Source organism: Oryctolagus cuniculus, chromosome 18, assembly GCF_964237555.1.
Source record: "Oryctolagus cuniculus chromosome 18, mOryCun1.1, whole genome shotgun sequence".
Lineage (NCBI taxonomy): Eukaryota > Metazoa > Chordata > Mammalia > Lagomorpha > Leporidae > Oryctolagus > Oryctolagus cuniculus.
The window spans coordinates 64,610,489-64,635,372 of record NC_091449.1 but is presented as its reverse complement, the minus strand read 5'-3'; the positions used below and the strand labels follow the sequence as shown (position 1 = coordinate 64,635,372).

Sequence of the window (24,884 nt, the reverse complement as noted above, 5' to 3'; positions counted from 1 at the left end):
AATGCCACGGGGCCAGTGCTGTGGCATAGCAGATAAAGCCGCCGCCTGCAGTGCAGGCATCCCATATGGGAGCTGGTTCGAGTCCTGGCTGCTCCAGTTCTGACCCAGCTCTCTGCTGTGGCCTGGGAAAGCAGTGGAACATGGCCCAAGTGTTTGGGCCCCTGCACCCACATAGGAGACCTGGAAGAAGCTCCTTGCTCCTGGCTTCAGATTGAGCATAGCTCCAGCTGTTGTGGACACTGGGAAGTGAACCAGAGGATAGAAGACCACACTCTCTCTGCTTCTGCTTCTCTGTAACTCTGCCTTTCAAATAAATAAATAAATAAATCTTTAAAAAAATGAATGCCACCAGGGGCAACCTTCAGATAACCCCATTTGTGACATACAGCCTTCAGCCTCATGGCCCTCAAGTGGGATGACACAGAAGCAGGTGTTTCCTATTAGCTCCCGAAAGTCTCCATGGGACAGAAGCTCCAGCACCACAGTACCAGCTGCCTGAACACCAGACCCTGGATAAGACTGGCTTCCCTTCCCTGCCTCACTACCCCCCTCTCTTGTAGTTTCCCCTGGATCATCTCCCAAACCAATGAGTTGCCTTCAAAACCTCCTCTCAGAGTCCGCTTTTGGGGGAACTCAAGTGGAAACCCTGACACTAACAGACAAGTTGCTGATGACCATCATCTGTGAAACTTCACTTTTTCATCCACAGCCAAGAAAACCAGTTCCCAACTTCCAAGGCCTTGTTAAGCAAGTGTTCGCAGGGTTATCTGGAATCCCATCCCGGGCCTATCAGGAGAGTATCATTGTCTTCACTTCCTAAATCCGGCAACTGAGGCACAGAGAGGTAAGGCAACCTCGCCACACAGCCCTACGGTGGCATAGCTGGAAGTGAAACTGTAATTCTACCTACCTTGAAGGCCTGGGCTCTTAACCCGCCCTGTAGTCATGCTGATAGCCTTTGGCTAAAATAACCTCACTACTATTAATAACACTCATTCCTGTCCCTCTGATCCAACTCCACACTGCATTCACATCTGTTGTCAACCAGACAGCCTGCTCTGTACACCCTGAACACTCCGGGACTGCTTCTGCCTTAACTGTGGCCTCACACTTTCATTAAGCTCACGATACCTTCCCTTCTTCCTCCGGCTACATTCCACTTCTCCCTCCATGGCCTCAATCCCCATGTTCTTCCCTCCGCCCACGCCTGCTACTGACGTATCTAACTCTCACCAGGACTCAGTCTCCTCGTCTGTAGATGCGGGTGATGACACGCTTCTAGCACAGCGCACACGGCACAGGCAGGTAAGAAACAGCCTTGTTCATGCAATGGCCTTGACCTGTGTAACCTCTCCTCTCACCTCCTCTCAGGCAATGACTGCCTCCCTTTTCATTACCCCCCATTTTAGAACATCCCTAATGAGGCAGCACAAGTAAGTTAGAAGCCATGGGCTTAAACCATCAGGGAAATTATCCAAAGCTCACAAAACAGCTGAGCAGTATCCAAAATTTGCAAGCACATCCAAATGATGGGCAGCACATCCTCTGAGTATCGTTCAGGGACAAAGGCCACCCAAAGACATCCAGAGGCCTTCGTAACTCAGCTCACCATTTGTTCTTGATCGAAAGTCCCTGGGTTAGGGAAGTCATGAGCTAATGGTTTGATTTCTGTCCAGCAAACAGTATTCACCTACAAGAACAGACAACTCCGAAGATTTAGGTGTGCTGTACAATAACCAGTTTACATCTGTCTCAGCGATCTCATCCTAACATTTCTTTGCTAAATTGCTTATAACGACCCTGGCTTCTTTAAGGCCCTTCCAGATGGTCATAGCATTGTCCTGGCTTCCCCATGAGCGAATGGGTTGAAGTTTGGATTTACCTGAGAGCCATGGTTTTACCATTGGAAACTGATACATGTGTAGAGGTTGCTGCCAGGAATCTCTACAGAAGTACAGAAATCCAACTTAGATTCGTGCCTCTCAGTAATGAGATGAGGTGGAAATCAAAAGCCCTGAGTCTGGTGTTGTGGTGTAGCAAGTAAAGCAGCCACCTGCAACACCAGCAACCCATTGGGCACTGGTTCATGTCCTGGCTATTCCACTTCCAATCCAGCTCCATGCCAATGGCCAGCGAAAGTAGAAGGTGTCCCAAGTGCTTGGGCCCCTGTCATCCCCATGGGAGACCTGGAAGAAGCTCCTGGCTCCTGACTTTGGCCTGGCCCAGACCTGGCTGTTGCAGCCAACTGGAAAGTGAACCAATGGCTGGAGGATTTCTCTCTCTCTCTCTCTCTCTCTCTCTCTCTCTCTCTCTCCCCTCTTTCTCTTCCTCTATCTCTTTCTCTCTCTCTCTCCCTCTCTCTCTTCTTCTCTCTGCCTCTGCTTCTGTCTCTCTCCCCCTCTTCCTCTCTCTCTAACTCTGATCTTCAAATAAATAAATAAATCTTTTTTACAAAGCCATGTGTGTGCTGGGCAAGCCGAAAGCTTTGCATGTGGACCCAGATTTCTCAGCCTTGGCTCTGCTGACATGTGGGTTGGGCTCATTCTTCCTTGTGGGGCTGCCTCATGCAGTGCAGGATCTAAACAACATTTCTCGCTTCTGCCAACTGGGTGCCAGTAGTCCTCCCCTCCCCCACTGGTGACAAATAAGCATCTAGACACTGCCAAGTGTCAGGGAGAGGGAGGAGGGTGCACAATTGCTCCTAAGCCACTAGCTTAGACTATTCTTTGCCAGTGAGTAGCATAGGCGGCTATCAGAAGGATCAGCAAAGATTAACAGTGGCATCCAAAAAACAGTTCTGGATAGGCTTCAAAACCTGAAAGACTCTGATGCTTGCCTGGGTTTGCAAACTCCTACAAACACAGATTTCTATGCGCACCCCAGAGGCTTTGATTCAATAGGTCCAGGCTGGAGAATTTGCATTTCTAACAGGCTCCCAGGTGGTGCTGGCACGGGGAGGTGGACCCGAGCCAAGCCCACACTGAGATCCCAGCATCCAGGAAGCTTGCTTTCCCAACATGTATTCTGTGGATCACAGGGAAAAACACTGGGTGCAAGCTGCCCTACCCCAGGGGCTGGGCAAGAGGACTGGAACACAGCCTCTCAGGGAGTCCCTCTTTGAAACTCAAATGCACATTGAAGTCCCAAAACTTGAACTTGTGAAGAAAAAAACTGAACAAGGTTCACGCCTCTGGGCAACTGCAGATTCCCAAAGTATTAGCTTATGCAACCCATTTTTTCTATGACTCTTACTAACCTCTGATGGAGCCAACGTCTCTTCAGAACACACTTTGCAAAAATGATCAGGGAGGGCTGAACCAGACACTCAAACGGTTCTGCATAATTCCCACCGTCCCTGGGGAAGACTAAGGATCTCAGGGAGTCCCAGAGACCACTGTCGCTGGACACTGGCAATCTGGGAGAGCCAATTCAATTCCTAGCTCCTGCCCCAGCCTAAAGTGTGGCTGCTCCTCCAGACTGGAGACCCACGCGGGCATTGGCACTCCCTCAACTCTGCCTCTCCAAAGTCTTGCCTATCCAGAGCGTGAACCTGTGTCTTGCTCTTCCCTGTCACACTGCATGGGGATAATGGCTTTGTCACTATCATCAGCCCACGAGGGAAGACAGATTTGTCAAATGCATATTTGGGGGCAAGGAATCCCAGGACCTCGGAATCATAGGACCTCTGCTTGATTGGGAGAAGATGAGCACTGGATGTGAGAAGCAAGAAGTAAGAGCCACCCCCCCCACGCCCACCCCACCCCTCGGCCTTAGATCTTAGATTGTCTTCTCATTACCAGGCTATTGAATTCTTCAGCTGAGCTGGCCAAGGGGTGCCAAAAATTCATGTTAATTTAGGTAAATCCCCCATCCTTCCAGCAATCTGCTATCAACTTGAGTACAATGACAATTAGCATGCCAATTAAGTCCCCTCTCTCCCTCTCCCTCTCTCTTTCCCTGTCTCTTCCTGAACCATTTACTACTCTTAAATGTCAGCCCCACTAACATGCTTTCTTGTCCTACAGTCCCTGTGTGTTACTGCCAGAACACACACACACACACACACACACACACACCCCTCCACACCCTCCCCACACCCTCATCAGAGATGCCTGGGCCAGATGGGAATAATAACCAGTGAAACAAGGAGGTTCTTAGTCCACTTTGCAAATCAGCAAAAAAAAAAGTGAGGAACCTAACTCTGGGCCACACAGGTTGCATCTCATGAGGGAAACACCTGAACAAACCAGTGTAATGGGCAAGAGTGAGATTCAGGACCCAGTGGCCTGACTCTGAGTCCTGTCACCGCAATGCATTATCCCCAAGGTTCTTAGTGTCCTGCTGTCTCGGTGTTCCGGTCCTTGAAACACGGCGGATGGCAGGGCCCTGTGGTGGAGTAGCTACATTCATGTGAGCAGAGCGAGTAGATGGGCGGCTGCCTACAGGGAGGCCCTGCAGCAAGGGCTGTGGAGGAAGACCCATGTGGCACGCACAGGCTGCCTGAGACACGCTTGCGTTCTGTTTTGATAACAGCTTTACTGAGACATAGTGAACATACTACAATGCACTCCCTGTTAAAATACACAAGTTGGTAGGGTTTAGTATATTCAGAGTTGCCCAATCATCTGCACCTAGAACATTTTCATCATCCCCAAAGAACTCCCACTCCCACCACCAGTCAGTCACTCCCCATCCTCCTCCTCTCTGAGCCCTAGGCAACCTCTGATCTGCTCACTCGCTCACTTGCTCTCTCTCTCTCTCTCCGGATTTGGTTCTGCTAGACAGTTCAGTCCACCTATGGGACCTGATTGGGTTGGAATCTTAGCTCCAGAACCCCAACCTGTGTGACCTTCATCAGTTTCTCCTATAGTTGTCCCATCTGTGGAACAGAATTAAAACCATGGTAGATGCCCCACAGTCATGAAGAGGGCTCCATGTGCTGATTCACTTAAGGGCCCAGCTCCTGGTCAACACTACACAGGTGTCAGTCATCATTCCTACGACTGCCATCATTACTCTTATGTATTTCCCCTGCCCCAAAGGATCTTCCAGACAGTGAGAACCCAGAGAGGACCAGAACACAATACAGAAACAGCTCATGTCTCCTTAGTGCACAGCTTGATGGGGAGCCTATGATTAGGAGTCAAGTTTCAATGCAGGCAATGAGGTCTTATCATATGCACATTTAATTCATGGAAATTCTGCTCTTCTGTAGAAAAGAGAAGGAGAGAGAACAATGCAAACACTGCAATTAAATGCTGTAAATTATATCTTACATATATTCTTTATTATGCACTCTACATTACTGCATACATTATACTTTGTTCCATACTGATTACACTACAGGATTGCATTCACAATTCACAATTCACATTCACAATTGCATTCGTGGTTTTGTGAACCACGAATACTGAACTTGAATGAACAACTTAAGATTCCAAGTAATGATGACTCTGCCTTAAACCCTGACTTTATAACCTATCATCTGAGAAAATTGCAACTCTATTGTGTCAACAATAATAACAATTCAGAATTATTCCAGGCAAATTAAATCATCCAACCAGCAGTCCACTGACTTGGGTGTTGGGCCTCAAAACTAGCCAGCACCCATTGACAAGTACCATTTCTGCCTTCCCCAAACTTGCTGCTTCATTTTGCAAATAAACCAAACAAGCGTAACTGTAAGGAGTCAGTGCATGGCAAGATTAGGTTTAGGAAACCAGATGGAAATAATCTCTCACTCTACAGCCACCAGGACAAGCAAGACCATGGCCTCTTCTTGTTCCCACCTACCACCCTGCTTGCCTCATCATTCTTCTAGCACTCATCCCCACCTGGAAGACATCGTATGCCTGTTCATTTTTATATCACCACTCCGCTAACCAGCAGGTAAGCTCCCAGGGCAGGGACATGGTGCACAGTCATTCGCCCTCAGTGAGGGCTCAGCAGAATTTCTGCCTGGACGGCTGAATAAGTGAATCAGGGCAACTGTCTGGACACCCTACCACTTTTGACTATATCCTGCCCCCACCTACAACTGTAGTCCATTCCTCAACCTCCACTTGCTCGTTTTTCAATTGTTCAAAAGTAATGGGAATATATTCCACGCCAAAGATGAGGCCCTAATGTAGCATTCCAGGGCTTTGGCATACTGGTACCATCTAGTGGGAAAGACAGTATCTGCAGGTGGGTGCTTCAGCAAAGTTGGAAGGGTTAAAACATCAGCACCACTGTAACTGTTGTTAGCTCTACCGAGGAAGGTCCAGGGACACCTACCAGTTGCCGCTGAAATCACACACACTCCTGCCCCACCGAGCACACACTGACTGTCTGAGAACCTGCTGTGCTCTCTGGCTTTCTGCTCACAACCCTTCCGAAGCTCTGGGCGCTCCTCCATACGAGCAAAGGCTCAGCAGAAAAGCACGGGAAGGTCACCGCGGTAGGGTTCACGCCTGACCACTGAGTGAGCACGCATCCAGTGGCAAGTCTTGCAGAGGCTCCTCCTGAAATAGGTCTTCGTTTGTTCCGTACCGTCCACAAGTGCCAGTTCCCCCGCGACAGTGTCCGGCAAGACCACACACTCTTCACTGGCTCACTGATTCTTTCTTCCCTGGCTCACTCTCTAGACTCCCTCACTTCTGTGTCCTAAGATCATCTTTGAAGTCAGCGCCCTGCACCTAAGCCTGTCTTTCCATCACTGGGGGAACTTGAGGCACGACTCTAAGTTCGCACCATGATTCTCATGGCCATACAGGCCAAAGGAAATGCCTGGCTCTCCCTCCCTGGTTTTACCCCCACCGCTGCCTTACAGTCGGACCTACTGTGAGATGGCTAATGGTTTAGATTAAAAGTCATCAAACCACAGCCCGAGGACCAAATCCAGTTCTATTTCTTTTTAAAGGTTTATTTTACTTATTCGAAAGGCAGAGCAACACAGAAAAACTGAGAGACACAGAAACAGAGCGATCTTCCATTTGCTGCTTCACTCCCCAAATAACCACAGTAGCCGGTGTGGGGCCAGACTGAAGCCAGGAGCCAGGAGCTTCTTCTGGATCTCCCACTTGGGTGGCAGGGTCCCCAACACTTGGGCCATCTTCCACTGCTTTCCCAGACACATTAGCAGGGAGATGGATCAGAAGTGGAGCAGCCAGGACTCAAACAGGTGCTCATGTGGGATGCAGGCATCAGTTTAACTGGCTGCACCACAGTGCTTTCCCCACAAATGCTGTTCTGCCTGATTGTATAAGTAAAGTTTTACTGGAACACGACCCTGTCCTTTGTTTACATATTGTCTATGGTTGCTTTCATGCCACACTGACCGTGCTGAGTAGCTACAAGAGACTAGATGTTCAGTGCATTGTCCTTCCAAGAAAAAGTCTACCTATCCTATTTTCAACCACTGGTTACTGCGATTTTGGATTCCCACTACCAAAATTTCAACAAATACAAAAAAAAACAGAGAACACACAAAGGTCGGCCAACAGCACTTGGTCACCGAGGACAAAAATGCCCTCCGTTTATTACCAAGTTCATTACACAAATGTGGCACATTTCCTCCCTAACAAAGTAGAAAAATCAGAACAAAAAAATCCTCCATCCCGAGAGCTGGAAGTGGGCGAGCTCACAGCAATGCTCTCCGGCCTGTTTTCATGTTTTCCACAGCATCATCACCAAGAAAGCTTGACCTTGTTTATCTGTCGTCCTTGTCTACCATCTTTCTCCCCTGTTAGCATGCGATGTCCCTGAGGACAGGCGAGAGAATCACCGCTGTTTCCCCGGGATCCTGCATCACATCCACCTGGGCTCTGCAGAGACAGGCAGTGCGCACAGCTCTTTGGCCAGTATGTAAAATGGAGCAGACACAGCAAGTACTCCACAAACATCTGTTGAGTCCACGGCCACCCTGACTGAAGGCACTGAAGCTAAATTAAAAAGCAAATAAAATCTGTTTTGGTAAAACCGGAGGGGGATGCTAATCTAAACTTCAATGTAGGTGCAGTCCAGTTCCAACGCACTATAGACGCAACTTTCTTTGTAGAGCTACAGGCTGTATATTCCTCATCTTCCCATGCGTTGGGGAAGCATCATGGACAGTAGCATGCAGGAAGCACTCGCTTAGACAGTGGAGCTCCTTGGTACCTCTGGGGAAGAAAGCCATCCAGTCACAGGACGCAGCAGTAGGCAGGAAACGGCTAGAGAACTGACCTGTATGTTTCAAGCTGCAGACGAGCCACACCTGGGCTGGGCCCTGGCTTCCACGTGGCCATTCTTACTGGGATGGCCATTCTTACTGAAGGAAGCCAACAAGATGGGTGGGATGGGTGAGTCGTTTGATTCTGGCCAAAAGCAAGGACTCAGAGACAAAGACACAAAGACCAGAGCTGTCCCGATTATGTAGGTATCACCAGAAACCCAAACGGATGACCTGGGCCCGCACACACCTTTAGAGAGCAAGAACTCAAAACTAAGATCATCCCAGGCAGCTCTTTGGACTTCAAAGTGTCGCTCCCCGTCTTCGTGGAGGAACGACACAGGACCCTGCGTTGTTCTTTAGTCTGCTCGGCCCTCCCCGGGTTTGCTGCTGGTTCTTCCCGGGTTGGCTACTATCCCTTCCACCTCCGTGGAAGGGCAGTTCCCCCTGGCCACATTCCCCACTTCCGCAGGGGAGCGGCACACCGCCGGCCGGCTTTCTCGGGGGCTGCACAGGTGTTCCTTCAGCTAGATGTTCCCCTTAGATGTTCCTGGTGCATGCCGTCTCTCTCCTCCTTTATAGTCCTCCTCCGCCAATCCTAACTCGGCTGCCCACACGCCGAGTACGCTGCTCTCCAATCAGGAGCAAGTCCTACAGTTTATTGGTTGAACTGGAGGCAGCTGTGCGGAAGCTGTTTACTTCTCTCCCAGCGCCATATTGTGGGAGAGCAGATGCATAGAATAAGTCTTAATTCCAGTAACTCAGTCCAGTCCGGGCTGCTCCCCACACAAAGGAGCCAATGAACAAAACAGACAAGGGAGAGATTTCGTATATAATTGAGGGAGTTGGCGGAGAGGCAGAATGCTTTCCTACACTAGTATAACGCAGAGGGAAACAAACGTGAACAGCAATCAAAAATGTGTGGATTCAAACCCATGTCTCAGCTCTCAGTGGCCGTGTGACCTTGGGCAAATGGCTCAGCCCCAGAACTTGTTTTCAATGTATATAAAATTGAGACAAAAATGCTTGCCTCGGGGCCAGTGCCATGGCATAATGTGTTAAGCCGCCACCTGTGACACCAATCTTCCATATGGATGTAGGTTTGTGTCCTGGCCACTCCACTTCCTACCCAGCTTCCTGCACCTGAGAGAGCATAGAGGGGTGGCCCAAGTGCTTTGGCCCCTGTCACCCACATGGAAGACCTGGAAGACGTTCCAGGCTCTTGGCTTCAATCTGGGGCATCCCTGGTTGTTGCAGCCATTTGGAGAGTGAACCAACAAATGGAAGATCTCTCTCTGCCTCTCTCTCTATCTCTCTAACTCTGCCTTTTAAATAAACAAAATAAATATTAAAAAAAATACTTGCCTCTAGGCATTGCAGTATGGAACAGGCACATAACAGCTACAGTATGGTCTGATTCTTTTGAAGCATTTTAAACAATTAGAAGTACTCATGGAATTTGTGGCAGGCACACGCACATGCACACACACACGTGTGCTGCCCTAATAAGTCTCCTGGGAACAGCTGCTGGGCAGACACTTCTGGGAGAGAAGATTCCACCAGATCAAACGATTTTAGGAGGCATGAAATCCACAGGGGAACAATCTTTGGGGAGCTGGAAAATCCTCCCCTGGGGAGCAAATCTTATGTCATTTTTTAATGCCTACACATTTTCAAATGCAGTCACTTTCCCTTCTTAAATTAGTCATATCCTGAACTTGAAGGCCCCATGGTACCTGCAGACCTCAAAATTCCTTGGAGTGCAGTGTGGAAGTTAACACAAGCACCATTTCTTAGATACCAAGTAGTTGCCCAATCTTGGGCTAATGCCATAAGCACACATTCAACTCACAGAAACCCTGCAGGACAGGTATACATAGTCCCTCTCCTTATTCCTTTAAACTCAGAGGAAACAGTGGTGGCGCGGAATGATGTCACTTATCTGTGGTCACACAGTGTGCAAGGAACCAGGAGGATTCAAACACATTTCTCGAAGGCCGAGACACTTCCCTAGGCAATCCAAGACCCCAGTTCCTGGGCTCCCAGCAGGCCACAGGCCCCAGTTGTGCCCCGGCACATGCCCTGGTATTCACCTCTGTATTCCCAGATCAGCAGATCCTGGCAGTCCATAGAAATACAGAGAGAAAAACAGAAGATGGAAAGAAAAGAGGGAGAGAGGGCAGAAAGAAGGAAGGAAGAGAGGGAGGGCACAGAGTGCCCACTTCGTTCAGTCTGCCCTATCTCTAGTGTTTCCTCTTGTAGCAATGACCCAATCTGTGATGATTTCAGCCGTTTATCTACTTGCTTATCACGCGACTGTAAATACCATAGTACCGTGTCCACCTTGTTTACCTCTAAAGTGCTTAAGTGCCTCAAGACACACTTAGTTAAGCAGTGAAGACATCAGTGAGGGCTGAGCCTGTGCATCCACACAGACCTGGGTCCAAATCCCTGCTTGCTCACCACTTGCTACGGCTGTGAGCTTCAGTACCTTCCTCACACTCCCCAGTTCTTTGCCTCTGAGAGGGGACAACTGTACACCCCTCACCTTTCGAGGCTAAACCACCAGGCCTACAGCACTCTGTGAGCATCTTTTTGAAAGAAGCAGGAAGAAGGGAAAGTGGCAGGAAGCAGGATAGACAAGTCCAGAACCAATAGCGCCACGGAGTGTAATGACCTTTAACTGCAAAACTCCCACCACTGCCAGGAGCAGGGCTGCACCCTGAGGGCTTCCACACCCCCAAACTCCACTCAGCGACAGGGTCAAAGCCACCAGGAATTTCTGCAGGAACTAGTTAGCCAGCTGCAGAATCCTAGGTGGAGGAGCAGTTTTGAGAACCTGTCTCCTCGTGTGTGGGAATATGAGCTCACTTACATGGGTCTTTCCGGCAATGTGGACTTCCCCAGATGTTAGTTCAGTTGAACGTCATGGTAATAGGGTCCATTTCACTCATAAGAATATTGAAGCTACTTTGCCATGTGATGGAGAACGAGAAACAGGTTCAGGCCCTAGGCTTGCGAGCACCACCTCGCCAGAGCCTTTGGTGGCATTTTCAGGAGGTAGCCTGAAATCACCCAGTATTTACACCACAAAAATTGGCAGACACTGTGAGTCTGGTGGTTGTGCCTTGGGTTTGGCTTTTTCTCATTTTTTTTAAAGAGACAGTCAGTTGTGAAACATTGGCCGGCCCAGCTCTGTCCAGCACCTGGTTGAGTGTTCTGTCCCGATGTCTGGAAGCTTGAGTTTCAGCATCACCGAACATATTCCCAGTATGCTGAGACGGAGGCTTGTTAGCATTCACAAAGTGGCTGCTGAAAGTAGTAGATCATTATTTGCTTCATGTACGAAATATTTCTAGTGCTGCTGATTGAATGTTCAAGAAACGATTAAAGGGCTTGGCAATGTTTCTCTCAAGTATCTTTAGCATGAAAAGTCTCCGAGATTGGTTAATTACAGAGGCTGCATGCTGGTGACTCTCGTCACAGGCATTTCCAGCCTCCCCAGGTGCCCATCTTCGATGCGAGCACAGACCGGAGCTGTGGCCTTAGTGTAACAAGGTCACTGCAGCCTGGCTGACCCCTACACAGAAATGGCCCTCAGACCCCATCCACGATGGGTTTCTTGGAGCCAGAGGCTCTCGCCTCCTCTCAGCTGGAAGAGTCTGGACCCAAGCACGCATCCTCAGTCTCTCCCTGCTCCCAACCTGCCATCTCCAGAACCAGCCACCATGGAACCCGACTGGGTTCCCTACCCGAATGTCTCTCAGATAACCTGCACGGGCTGCTGTGTCTGCTTCCCCTGTCTGCACTGTCACTCCCGCCATCTCAGGCCTACACTAGCTTCTCTCTTCCATTCGGATCCTGCTCCAACATGGCAGGCAGGGTGACCTTTCAAAATGGAAATCTGATCACGCCACCTGATACTCTCCCTCTGATGACTTCCAGTGGCTGCCCATTACTCTGGGACAAGCACCAAAATGTTCGTGGAGCTGAGGATGTCCCAATGGCTCTGGCAATTGCCAGCCACACCTCATAGCCCTCCCTGGGCAGCGCCCTCCCTACGCAGCGTAGCATTTCCTCGTACACAGGCCTTCCCCTGCCTATGCCTTCTCCTGCCTAGAACGGCTGCTCCGCCAATCTGCACCAGGCCATTGTCCATGAGCCCTGCCTTTCCCCAGGCTCCCTAAGCTGTGTCCATGAATCCTGCCACTGCCACACGTGGGCTGGAGCCTGTTTGTCAGGGAAGTCTCTCAGATCCTGCATCCGGATCTGATGCCTTTTGCATATCCATCCATCCATCCATCCATTCTTCCCCCCATTTGTGCATTCGAGATTCCTGAGTACCTACTACGTGTCAGGCCCAGCTCTGGGCCCTGGAGGCATAGAGAAGGAAGAATCAGACAATAGGACGTTGCCCCAATACAGCTCATATGTTCGTGGTGGAGAAAGATAAAGAGAGAGGAGAAAAGGATGCCGATGGGGTGATCTCAGGTGGCTGCGTTTCCTTCCTGCACAGCAGCTGTCTCATTTTCCATCATTCACTCCTCATTACTGAGCCCCGGCAGGCCCTGCATGTCAAGAGAGCAGAGGCCGCGTCTGCCTTGTTAGCAGCTGGACCCTGAACACAGCTGGAACCTGCAACACAGTAGGTCCTCCACGGGTATCAGAGAGGGACAGCTCCTAGTGGCTGAAGCTCTCACACCCTCCATGCCTTTGAGAAGAGGCCTGGCGGTCTCTCTGGCCGTAATTTTGACTTAGCTCAGGCTATAAAGGGCCAGAGAGTAACATTTTAGAATATGAGGAAGTCTCTGTTTTTATAGCACACGAGCAGCCTTCAGCAATTCTATAAATGAAGAGGTGTGGCTATGACCCAATAAAACTATTTATAAAATCAAGATGCAGAGGTGAGCACTTGGCCAAGCAGTTAAGGCGTCAGTTAAGTCTCCATATCCCGTATCTAAGTACCTGGTCCGACTCCTTGCTCCAGCTCCTGACTCCAGCTTCCAGCTAAGCCATTTGCTGGGAGGTAGCAGGGTTGGCGCAAGTAATTGGGCTCCTGCCACTCCTACAGGAAGCCTAAATTTTGCTCCTGACTTCTGAATTTGGCCTCTGCTCAGCCCTGGCCATTGTCAACAGGAGAGCACACTCTCCCTCTCTCTCTCATACACAGATTGTTAAAAATTGAAAGATAAGCTATTGGCAGGAGTTGTCGCAAGGGCCATAATTTACAACCTGGATCAGAGGATCCCAGACCCATGGCTCATGGCATTTGTGGGTGGAGCCTATCCAACCTGAGCCAGCTGTCAATGCTGCTGGAGGAGTCTGGTGACTCTGCAACCCCTGCATCAACTGATAATCAACCAACTGAGAAGGGGGTGACCACAGAGTCTCAGCTCCAGACGTACCAGCCACTGCCTCCTTTCCGCGGTGCACAACATGGAGAAGTAGTTCCCAGCCTTCTCAGAGGAAAGAGACATGGGCCTGGAGGCCCTGGGAGGCAGCGGTGGAGACTGCCACATTCTTTCGCAGGACCTCAGGCTGATGCAGAGGCTGAGCTCATTTCCGGCCCTGCCCGGCGACATGGCAGGGCTGTCGGGTGTGAGCAGCTGCTGCCCCCCACCCAGCCCGGCCTGCGTTCAGCTAGCAGACACAGGGTCTTTGTCCCCCTGCTGGTCCTGATGCTGCTTGGCCTTTGAAACGAGACGTGACTTGTCACAACGGGCTTGTTGCTAGTGCTAATTTTCAAGAATTTTACTCTTGTTGGCAATGGACAGGAGGAAAGCAGTTTTCTTGTTTGTTTTGTATGTGTACATATTTATATTTACTTTGCATTTTGGGGTCTGTAGTTGTGGGAAAACAAGAGTCATCTGAGGTTTACCTGCTGATAGGGGATAAGGTAGACAGATTAGGATTTACGGAACCAGAGAGCATTAATTGTATGCTAGCACTACAATTAGTATGCGGAACTGCAGTGGATGTTAACTGTTAAAAACCAATTTAAAAAAAAAAATGTAGGAGGCTCAGGACAGCCCTAGGGATGACTGCTTCCAAGGCCGAGGAGCGCTCCAGTGACAAAGCTATGACTATAAGATTACGAACGCTCTGAGGCTCAGCTCAGTACTCCAAGAACCCCTACAAGACTAAGTGTAAGAAGCTACTGTGGTGTTTTGATGACGCCCGCCCTGTGGGTGAGCTGCACTCCAGGGATGCCCAAGCACAGGGTGGAATTTCCCTCCAAAAACACAGGGGCCTAAATGTAATGGGTCCTCCAGAAGCTTACACAAAATGTGTATTCCAAAAAAGCTATGCATGGATTTAAAAAAAAAATCTTTTTTGCACCATAATAAACTTGTGTTTTAATTCCATTTTCCCACAGAATTTTTGCTGTTTCCTCGTGTTACCCTAGTGGTCACACAGATTCTTGGTGTGCTGCCTTGTGGTGTGCCAGGACTCACAGGGACATACAGCCACCCTGTGCCACTTCCCTGGGTATAATTATTCCATATGCAGCAACGGTCTGAGGACTACATTGTCCTGGCTGCCCATAGTGTCCAAAGGCTCTCCCAGAGGAGGGACAGTCCCCAATTATGGTTCCAAAGCACCCATCACTGTAGTTCAAACACAGGAATCAAAATCAAGTCAGGGCCAGCGCTGTGGCATAGCGGATAAAGCCACCGCCTGCAGTGCCAGCATCCCATATGGGCACTGGTTGGAGACCCAGCTGCTCCACTTCTGATCCAGCTTTCTCTTATGGCCTGGGAAAGCAGCAGAAGATGGCCGAAGTCCTTGGGCCCCTGCACCCACATGGGAGACCCAGAAGAAGCTCCTGACTTCTGGCTTCAAATCGGCGCAGCTCCGGCAATTGTGGCCATCTGGGGGAGTGAACCAGCGGATGGAAGACCTCTCTCTCTCTCTCTCTCTCTCTCTCTCTCTCTGCCTCTCAGTAACTCTGCCTTTCAAATACATAAATAAATAAATAAATAAATCTTTTTTTTAAAAAAGCAAGTTAACCCCTTCTTTTTTAAATAGCCTATCACTGAGAAATTACAGCACCAATTTGATCAGGCCTCATAGTTTGTGAAAGCAGAGGTCTGAAACTCAAACAGCTATAGGGGCCAGTGGGTAAAATAAGTGAGTGCAGGGGGAGGGTGATAGTAGAGAGTGGTGGGGACTGTGGCCAGTGACAGAGACACACCCTGCCAAGAGAGGGCAACACACTTGCTCCGCTCCTTAGCGGACACTGGATTTGATTCTGCCCAGATGACTGTAACTGGAGGACAGACTGATATTCTCTCTTCTTTTCAGCTGGTGCTGGAGGCTGAGTGGACTGGCTCATGACCCACTCTTCTGGGTGGTTACCTAATGAGGAAGGCCATCTCCTTTCCCAGGCAGACTGTGACCACCTCTTGGCTGTCTACAGAATAAAAGCCACATCCAACCAAAGTCAAATGCCAGGAAACTTCAGAACTTCCTCACATTCCATATTGCATTGTCTACAAAGGTCTTTGAAATTTCCCCTGTTCTAAAACTCAGAGCAGGGTACAGAGATGAGGGATGAAACAGAACCAACTACAACAGGGTCGAAGAAGGAAGAAGGAGTGCCTTCTCTTGGGGAGTGCAGCAAAGAATCTGGAGTAAGGAGAACAGTTGTGTTTTGACAGAGCTGCTACACTGAAATTCTCTAAAATACGAGCTGTGGGTTCAGAATTTTGTAATGCTGTGGATGGAGCCCTCTTCTGGAGAAATCTTCCAACAGGTATTAAAGCAACATCAAAACACACAGGGCTGTGTGCATGCGTGCATGTGCGCACACATACACAAATACTGCTGGCTACTTGGAGCCTACGACTGTCACTTAGCTGAGACTTGAATGCACACTACATCCTTTTACTTACTTCCCAGTAAAGAGACAATGACCAGACTCCCTGAGCAACTGAATTTTTGGAAGGAAAGAAAGAAGAGTATCTTCAAGCGCCTGCCATATACTTTAATCCAAACAGCAAGCTTCAGACTGAGGCTCAATCTGCGCATCCAAATGCTGGTATTTTCGATAATGCAGTTATTGGGTACATTGGCTTGTTGGGCAATTTCACTGTTACACACACAGGATACTTCTGGAAGGAAATAGATTCTGCTTAATGGAAAACCCATGGGCTAAAGATAGAAAAGGGGAGAAGGCAGGCAGGCAGAGTAGGCGAGATCAGCTGAGACGACTGTTGGGGATTTTAATATAGACTGTGGAATTACAGAAATTCCAGAGTGTATATTCAGCCTTGCCATCTATTAACTGTCTTTTGGGACTTGCTAAAAAAAAATGCTCAGACACATGAACTCTGCCCCTCTGATTCCTTTTGCCACTGCCATCGCCATTTGCTCAGCGCTTTTGAAACCCTAGAGTCTCTGCCTCGTGTTGAAGCCATGGACGGGAGTCTTGTCCCATCAAGAAAAAACGTTCTGCGAGTAGATGTTGCTCTTAAAACCTAGCACCCGACGTCGCGGCAGCACTAGCAGACACCGAGTCTCATTCAACATCTTGACCGTCGAGATTCTGGTTCCACAAGATCAAGATCTCAGAATTCCATGGAACAGTTTGAGTCACTCCAAGTCACTGCTTTCCAAACCTGAACCACTCCCTAAATCCCAGCTCCTGGGGGATTACTCACTCATTGTCAGAACTCTGGGTGAGCTCTGCTACCCGGGGTGGGGGGAGGAGGGGTCATATTTACAGTGGAATTTCCAGTTCATATCTCTCTTTATTTGTTTCATATTCGTGATTTAGTTAGCTAAATTCCAGAAGTCACTTCCGGGAGAGCCTTTCCCAAAAGACCTCAGGGGAGAGAGGGTGACCGTTGTTCGCCTTTGCCAGCTTCCAGTCATTGTTACTTAGCGGCCCCAGTCCCCTACCCAAATGCCCGAGCCGGCTGCAAAGCCAGGAAGCTCTGGACGCTGCTGGCTTCCACCCCACCAAGGGCCCCCATGTGTTAGAACTGTGCTGGAAAAACACACCCGCAGGCTTGCCTGAGCGCCACCACGGCCGGTGACTAATTTGCTTTATTACATTGTTTTTCCTTTCTTTCTGTGTTCTCTGGGCCTCAGGAAAAGTTTCGTTTCTGCTTGTTGCCTCAAAAGCTCCAAGACTTTTCCCTGCTTTTCTCTGCGGCACACAGAGCTCTGCACTTCCCCAGCCGGTTACCTGGATGGCAGCTCCGCAGGGTGCTGTGTCCATGCTGCTGCCAGACTATCAATCCCTGTTCTAACGTGGACATTTGCTCCGATTGTGCGTAGCAGCCGAGGAGAGAAATGCGCGCTCAGCATAGGCGACCCAGGCACTCTGAGGACCTGGAGTGCGTGAGGGAGTGTCGCTACGTGCTCTGTGCCACTCTAAGCAAGACATAACTTTAGGCAAAACCTGCAGCCGGAACTGAAACCAGCAGTCACCAGAAGAGGCCTATCGAGTCCCGGGTAAGGCAGTCACGAGTGCTCCCAGACACCTACTGCGCCCAGAGTGGCAGGCGGCAGTACGTGCATTTCCCAGGGCATCCTGTTGAATGCAGCCCTTCACACCCAACAGCGCTAGGAAGGCAGGCATGGGGCATTTCACAGTGGAGAACCTGGCGCTCAGCAAGGTTAAGCTCCCAGCCCAAGGTGGCACCGTTGGCATACAGCAGAAGGACCCTGTCTGGGGCATGCAGCAGAGGGACCCTGTTGCCACTCTGGGATGTACACACACACACACACACACACAGAGAGAGAGAGAGAGAGAGAGAGAGAGAGAGGTGGAGTTCAGGAAGTCTGGAGAAGGGTGACATGGTTGAAGGCTGGGAGCGAAGCCCTGGCAGGGGAGGAACTACAAGTGGGCAGCGCTGCAGGGAGCTGGGCTTCCAGGAGCAGGGCGGCGGCCAGGTCCCTCACTCTGCCCTCGGCACTGGCACCCACCTCCGCTCTGAGTCATTTCCACGGGCCCTGCGTTTCTGGGATGCTGGCTCGTTTCCAACGTCGAACCCCAGCAGCTCTCCTCTTAGGAGGCTGTCCCTGACTGACACCCTCACTCCCTTGCCTCCCTCTCCCCACAAGCTCACATGAGCCTCTTCACCTGGCATCCAGGAGTCCTGGCCAAGAACTCGGCACCCAGTTCTGCTCCCCGAGGCACTCCCTGCCTGCTCTGTCCTCTGCGCGGGGCCCTGCCCTGCTCCTACCCACCCACTTGTAGGCTGCCGGCTCACTGCCAGTCGCAGAGGCTGCCAAGGAGGCCTTGGGGGACTGGGCCGGGCGCTTGCAAAATTGCAGGGCCCTGAGCGAGGCTGGGCGTGTCCCTCGGCAGTCGGCACCCTAGGCCTGGCCTGGGAGCGCTGCTTCCCCACGCTCCAACTTGCAGAGATCTGTTTCACGCAGAGGCGATTGCGGGAGGACCCACGTCTCCCTCGCCTGCTCCCCTGGCCGGCAGCGGGCCCTCCCCTCGCGCCGCAGCGCTCCGAGGGTTAACAGGCAGCTGCAGCCCCGGCTGGGCAAGGCTTGAACTTTTCTCTGAGCCCCATGCCCGCCCGGGAAAGGCAGCAGGGGCGGCAGCAGGGGCTGGGGCCGGGACTCCAGCTGGCTGGACAATGGGGGCGTGGGGGGCTGGGGCCTGCGCCCTGGCTGGGGGCGTGTGGGGGCGCGGCGGGGGGCGGTAGGGGACCGGCTCAGGCCCTTCCGGGCTCGGGGTCTGGGACCGAAAGGACCCCGATGCGGGCGCGGCCGGCGCCAGAACCTTTGAGCGACAGCAGCAGCCGGGCTGCAGCGCTCCAGCGGCCCGAGGTGCCTTCCAGCGCGCCGCGGGGTTGGGCGACGGGGCCGGGTGCCCCGGGAATCCGGCGATGCCAGCTCCTCGGCCTCTCCAGCCAGGCATCCCGCAACCAGGACCGGAGCGGTGCTTTCCGCCGCTCTGCGCTGGCCTGGGGGGAAGCCGCTGCTCGCTGGGTCGCCGCCAACGCGCGAGCTGCTGGGGGGTGGGGGGCGACCCAAAGTTACCCCCACTTGGAGCAGGCGAGAACGTCCCCCCTGCTTGCCAAAAAGAAAAGACTCGCCGTTCTCTCCTCCTCCGAACGCGCACACACACACCCCGCGGGGAACCGCGAACGAACGGGGAGCCAGGGACCCCGGGATCTCCGGAGCCGGGAACGACCTCGGCTCCGAGCCCCGGGTCTGCCTTGGCCGCCGCGCCCGATCCCCTGGAAGCCCCCGCGCCCAGCCGGCGCCGGCGCCGGGCACCCGCACTGGCGCGGAGCGCGCCCCGAAGCCCCTCTTCCCTACCTGGGACAGCAGGACGCACAGGACGAGCGGAGTTCCCGGCTGCATCTTGCCCGACTAGCAGCGCCCGGCGGCGTTTTCATTCATGCACGCGGCGGCACTGAGCATATTTTCCGTGGGAGCCAGGCTTTGAGCGGAGGCTCTGCCTCGCCAGCCAGCCAACTTCCCAAATAGATCAGCGGCAGCATCACGACAGCATTGGATAGAGGCGGGTGACCAGGACCAATGGCTTTACAAGACGGATTCCTTCATGAGGCTCCCTCGTTTTGCATGGCAGATACGGGGCGAGCCCCTCAAAGCAGGCAGCCCGATGGCTTTTTTTTTTTTTTCCCCGCGGCTGTTGGGGCTCAGCCTCACAAATCGCGCTGGGCCCTGCCAGCCGATTCCACTTTTTCAGGGAATGCAGTTGCACCGGGGACTGGCAGCCACTTCCAGCCTAGTGCAAAAAGATTCTCTTTATTAAAATGTTAATAAGATCCACTTTATTTCCAATACATCAAATAAAACGGCCCGCAGTCCCAGTCCTTGCCGTGCCTGGAAAGCCTTGAAGGGGGATTTTCCCCCTTGTTCTTTTCTCTCCCCCTTTCCCAGCACGGCCCAGGTCATGGTGGTGCTGGTGTCTCCTTGTCACCTTACACATCACAAGCAGGACAGACCAATTCTGGCTGGCAGAAAAAAATCCATCAAGGGGCGATAGATTTTATTAACTGCTCAGCTGAGGGTCAGACTGACTGCCCCTCCACAAATGTGCATCTGTCACCAAGGCTGGGGCCATGATTTGAGGAAACTTGTTTTTTCCTATATGGATGCGACCTTTCCGAAGCTCTGAGCTACTCCAGGGAGTTTCACAGGAAGGAAGGTTTGGGAATGGGGGCAAGAACAACCTCCACCTCTGCCTTCCCTTCTCCCCCCTAAAAAAATGCAGTAAAAACCTTACTTTATCATTTCTACACAGCTTCCTTCTAAAAAGGACTTAGAGTATTTTAAAATAAAGGAAATTTGTGAATTGAGGTAACCAAAATTGAGAGGGACAGAAAGAAAAAATTCAGGAAACTGAAATGCTAGACGTATACACTCTTATTGTCTCTAATTTTGGTATGAGCTTCCTGGTAGCCAAAGCAATAAGAGAAATAGGTGAGTTGTGTACTTCTTGTTATAGGGATATGCATATAATGTCTCCCGACATAAATTCTCCTGGCACTAAAATGCTGGAATAAATGTAGAACGTGGCAGCGAATGTAGTAGAACAATGAGCAATAGGCCACGCTGAGATCCGTGGATTGGGCTGTGTTCCAGCATCTGGCATGGGGCCTGGAACCCGGAGACAGTGATTGGTGTGTGTTAAAGGAATACCAAGAAGTAGCAGAAGGTGGGGAGGGGCCTAGAGTCTGCAGCCTCTCTAAGTTCAACCCCCAGCTCTGCCACTTCCTAGTAGTTTACTCAGCCTGCCAGTGCTCCCACAGGCCCACTGGCAGTAAGAACATTCAGGCTGGGCCGTACTCATGGCTTACATCTGAGCTGACATACGTTGTGAAATCCCTTTGCTAGCTGTGGTGCAGGCACAGGATCATCTCATGTGGTCTCAAGGTCACTGACAAAGGTGCAGTTCCATCTGATGCTTGGCTCTTCTAGCGTGCACTGGCCCAACAGATGGCAATGCTGGCAAAAGAAGGCCCCGAAGAGACCGGGAAAAGCAGATGTTGCTGCTGCATCCAGGCTTTCCCTCACTGTGCGTGGACGGTCATCCCTGCCTGAGACTCTGAGAAACGCAGTCCATGGACATTGTGACCAACAGTGATGGCTTGGCACCCGCATGTGTGGAGCCCCGCGCTGCTCTGTGAGAAGAGAACAGAGTACTCCGGAGCCAGTCTTCAAATCGAGACATCCTGCGACACTCGTATTTTTCTCCATTCTAGCGAAGGAGTCGTCGGGTCCATCAGGGGTCTGAGGAAGTGGGCACATGGATTAACAGACACAAAGACTGGGGGAGAGAGAGAGAGACAGAGAGAGAGAGAAAGAGAGAGTGAGGGAGGGGGGAGAGAGAGAGACGGGGGAGAGACAGAGGGGGGGAGACAGAGACAGAGAGAGAGAGGTGGGGGGGAGACAGAGGGGGAGGAGACAGAGATGGGGGGAGAGACAGAGAGAGAGAGACAGAGAGAGAAAGAGAGAGAGAGGGAGGGAGGGGGGAGACAGAGGGGGAGGAGACAGAGAGAGAGAGAGGTGGGGGGAGAGACGGCGGGGGAGAGACAGACGGGGGGAGAGAGAGAAAGACAGAGAGAGAGAGGGAGGGAGGGAGGGAGAGAGATGGGGGGAGACAGAGAGAGAGAGAGGTGGGGGGGAGAGAGAGAGACAGAGAGAGAGAGAGGGAGAGAGGACAGTCCAGGAGGTGGCACTGCAGGAGGAGTGGCCGACGAAGATGAGCCTCTGACAGCAGCTCGGGCAGGAGGCGCTCGTCCAAGCAGGTAGTGTCCAAGGCTGCATTCAAAGGACAGGGCAGTACAAAGCGTTTATCCCCTGGCCAGACCTCCCGGGGGCTTCCCATTCCGTGGTCCTTTGTCCACCAGACATTTCCAGTGATCCTCCTGGGCAGAGGGCGGGGCTGCATCTGCCGGCCCTCCTGCAGCGTGGCTGGTGCCCCGTGACTCCATCTAGCCAATGAGCTGTAAGCAAAGTGACATGTGTCACTTCAAGGCCAGAGGATTTAACTGCCAGTGTGAGGCAGGTTGGTGTCCCCAGCAATAGACGCCAGCTTGGAGTTTTGTGCAGGTGACTCATGGGGAGGAATTCTCGGGAACAACACCTCTGAGATGCTGAGAGAAGCGGGCCTGTCAGGAGAGGCTGAGTGACTCCCGGTCACAACAGATGCCTCAGCCCATACTGGGAGCTCCGAGGTTGGAAAGGCCCTAGGGAGGCAGCCCGAGTAGAGTCGGGGGCTATTTCTTACCCACAACGGGCCAGCTGTTGGATATTTGCCAAAGGAGGGAAATAATCTGAGGTGAGGCAGCCTGGTTTGGCCAACGGCAGTTCTCCGGTCTGACCTCAAATGCATCACCTCTATTTAAAACAAGGGCATCAGGCCTTCAGTAGGTCAACGGAGGCTGTGTTCCCCAGGCCATGGATGACTTTGGGAGTCCACTGGTACCAGTGAAGTCAGGCGCAGCCTTGCCTGGGCAAAATGCTGCTGAGTCTGTGCCCTGCCGGACTTTCTCAGGCCTTCCCCAAAGTCTTCGCCAAGTTCAGCTGACAGAAAGAGGGACTCCGGCCATCCCCCGTGATTCCAGGTGACCAAGCCCAAAAGGCCAACCCCATTCCTGCCATGCCTCAGCTGCCAGAGACTGGACTTCAGGACTGGGAGGAGCTGGCTGTAGCAGTATCCTTGGGTCTGAGGCTCACTTCCATGAGCCCTAGGGTGGGGGAGAGAGGTTGGTCAGTGATATGAGACTCGCACTGGGCTCTCTGGACTTTGCTGATGTTGACCAAATTGCTTTCTGCTCCCTTGCCTCAGTCTTGCCACCATGAAGTAGGAATCATCACACGGTAACAGTCCAAGGGATGCTGCGGAGACTGATGCCACTCCTCCACTCTGCCCTCCGCTCTCCTCGAAGGTTCAGTCCACCAGTGCACACGCCATCAAGTTCCGCTCAACAGAGACAGGAGAAAAATCATTTCATTCCAATGGTAGATAAAAGGCCTCGGAAGAAGAAATCCATTTTTGTTTGCTTGCTTTTTTCCTTGCAGTTCCCTGATGGGGGTCTTTTGGCTGATGGATTGATCAGTGGTGGCAAATAAATGCTGAAGGTGAAACCCACCCGCTCCCCGTCCCTGCCCCACCTCCCAGTCACCAGCTGCCGTAGCAGCTGTGGGCTGCCCGTGACGCCTCGTCTGCCTTTAAGGTTCACATTCAAGATTCACACCCCTTCACAGATGCATCAGCCTGGCTCTGGAGCTGAAATGATTCAACAGCCAGTAGCTGCCTCCTCTGGGTAGCAGGGGTTGAGGCTGTTTCCTTTCATTGGCTGATGTACGCGAGGACTTTCAAGAGCACATGGAGGTGACCCTATGGGTATATGCACATGACTGTATGTATGTGCATGAGCGTGTGTGTATGTGTGTGTGTGTGTGTGTGTGTGTAGACTGGTCAACTGGAGTGTGGTCCAGCAGAGATAATTTATCCAAATTTAGCTCTTCTTTGAATGTGCTGCAGGATAGGGTATTTGTAGAGAAGAGTGATAAGCCGGATAGGAGCCCCTGTGAGACAAATCAGCTACCAGGCATACCTGGAGCCCTCGATAACAGGATAGGCTTGGGCAGCATGGAAGGAAGCCCACACTGGGCAGCATTACAACATAACTTAATGCTAGCAGCACACCTCTCACAGTGGCTGCTAAAAATACCCAAGATTAGGACAATGCATCATCCTTCAGTAAGTCTCAGTGAACACAAAATCCAACTGGTCACTCTCAAGCCACAAACACTGCTTCAAGTGTCTCCCTCGATCTCGCTGTTACCTGACACATCACTGTGTGTACTTGCTTGAACTGTTGTCTCGATTCTTCACTCCAGTCTGCATCTGCATGGGCCTCGGATTTGGCTGTGTGACTTGTATGACTATGGACATGAAGCAGAAGTTATGGGTGCCAGAGGCAAACCCAGGCCCAGCAAACAGTGTGTGTTTCAGCCTGTTGCCGCTAGGACTTCTACCAATGCTTTGAAAAGAGCACTTGTGGGCTCACTGGCCCTAAGAGGAGAGATGAGCACCCCCATGGACCCTCAGACACCCAAACAAGCCCAGTAGAGCTCACCCAGATTGCCCGATCCACAGGTATGTGGGCTAACAGAGAGATTGCTCTAAATCTTGGGACAGGTTGAGAAGCAGCAGTAGCTAACCAGGTGGTCTGTTGTCTGCCTCTCCCCCCAGAACATGGGCCCTATTTCTGTCTTCTTGCGGCTGTGTGCTCAGCTTTTACAGCAGGGTACGGATCATGGCAGGTGCTCGATGACTTTGTAAAGATGGTGAACTAAATGGCTTCTGCGTGGTGCGGGAAGGCCAGGGCCTTCTCACAGCAGTCCACACCAGGACTGGACATGCACAGAGCAGTTCCTGAAGGCTGTGTGAGCCTGGGGGTGCTTGCTGGTCATCTGTGGAGGACATTAGCAATGTGAAATCCTTCTAAACTGCTTCAGTGTGTGCAGAGCCCACACATCTAAAAATAAGACAGAAGGTATTCCTTTGTGGTTTTTCTAGGTTTTGTCGTAACGTAGTATCCTCTGTAAATGTGTTTAATGCAACCGTAACACTGGAGATGAAACCAGAAATGACTTTCAGTCCATCTCACTTAAACTGGCCTAACTGTCTTCAGGTTTCAGTCCCTAAATTGCCCAAAATTGGGCATTCAGACACCAATTT

General features: G+C 51.5%; 1 protein-coding gene across 4 annotated transcripts in view; it reads right to left on the bottom strand.

Moving 5' to 3' along the window:
- CDH13 (cadherin 13) overlaps positions 1-24,884 on the bottom strand; it is a 1,467,366-nt gene that overhangs the window by 993,862 nt on the left and 448,620 nt on the right. For 2 of the 4 annotated variants that reach the window (XM_051847322.2, XM_051847324.2), the window contains exon 1: positions 19,481-19,844. The exons of 1 other annotated variant lie outside the window; for it this stretch is intronic. In XM_051847322.2, the coding sequence (XP_051703282.1) occupies positions 19,481-19,525 (45 nt within the window). In that variant the 5' untranslated portion in view covers positions 19,526-19,844. Of the gene's footprint in view, positions 1-18,284; positions 18,368-19,480; positions 19,845-24,884 lie in introns of those variants that run through there. One more of the 4 variants, XM_070062800.1, reaches the window with a different exon arrangement.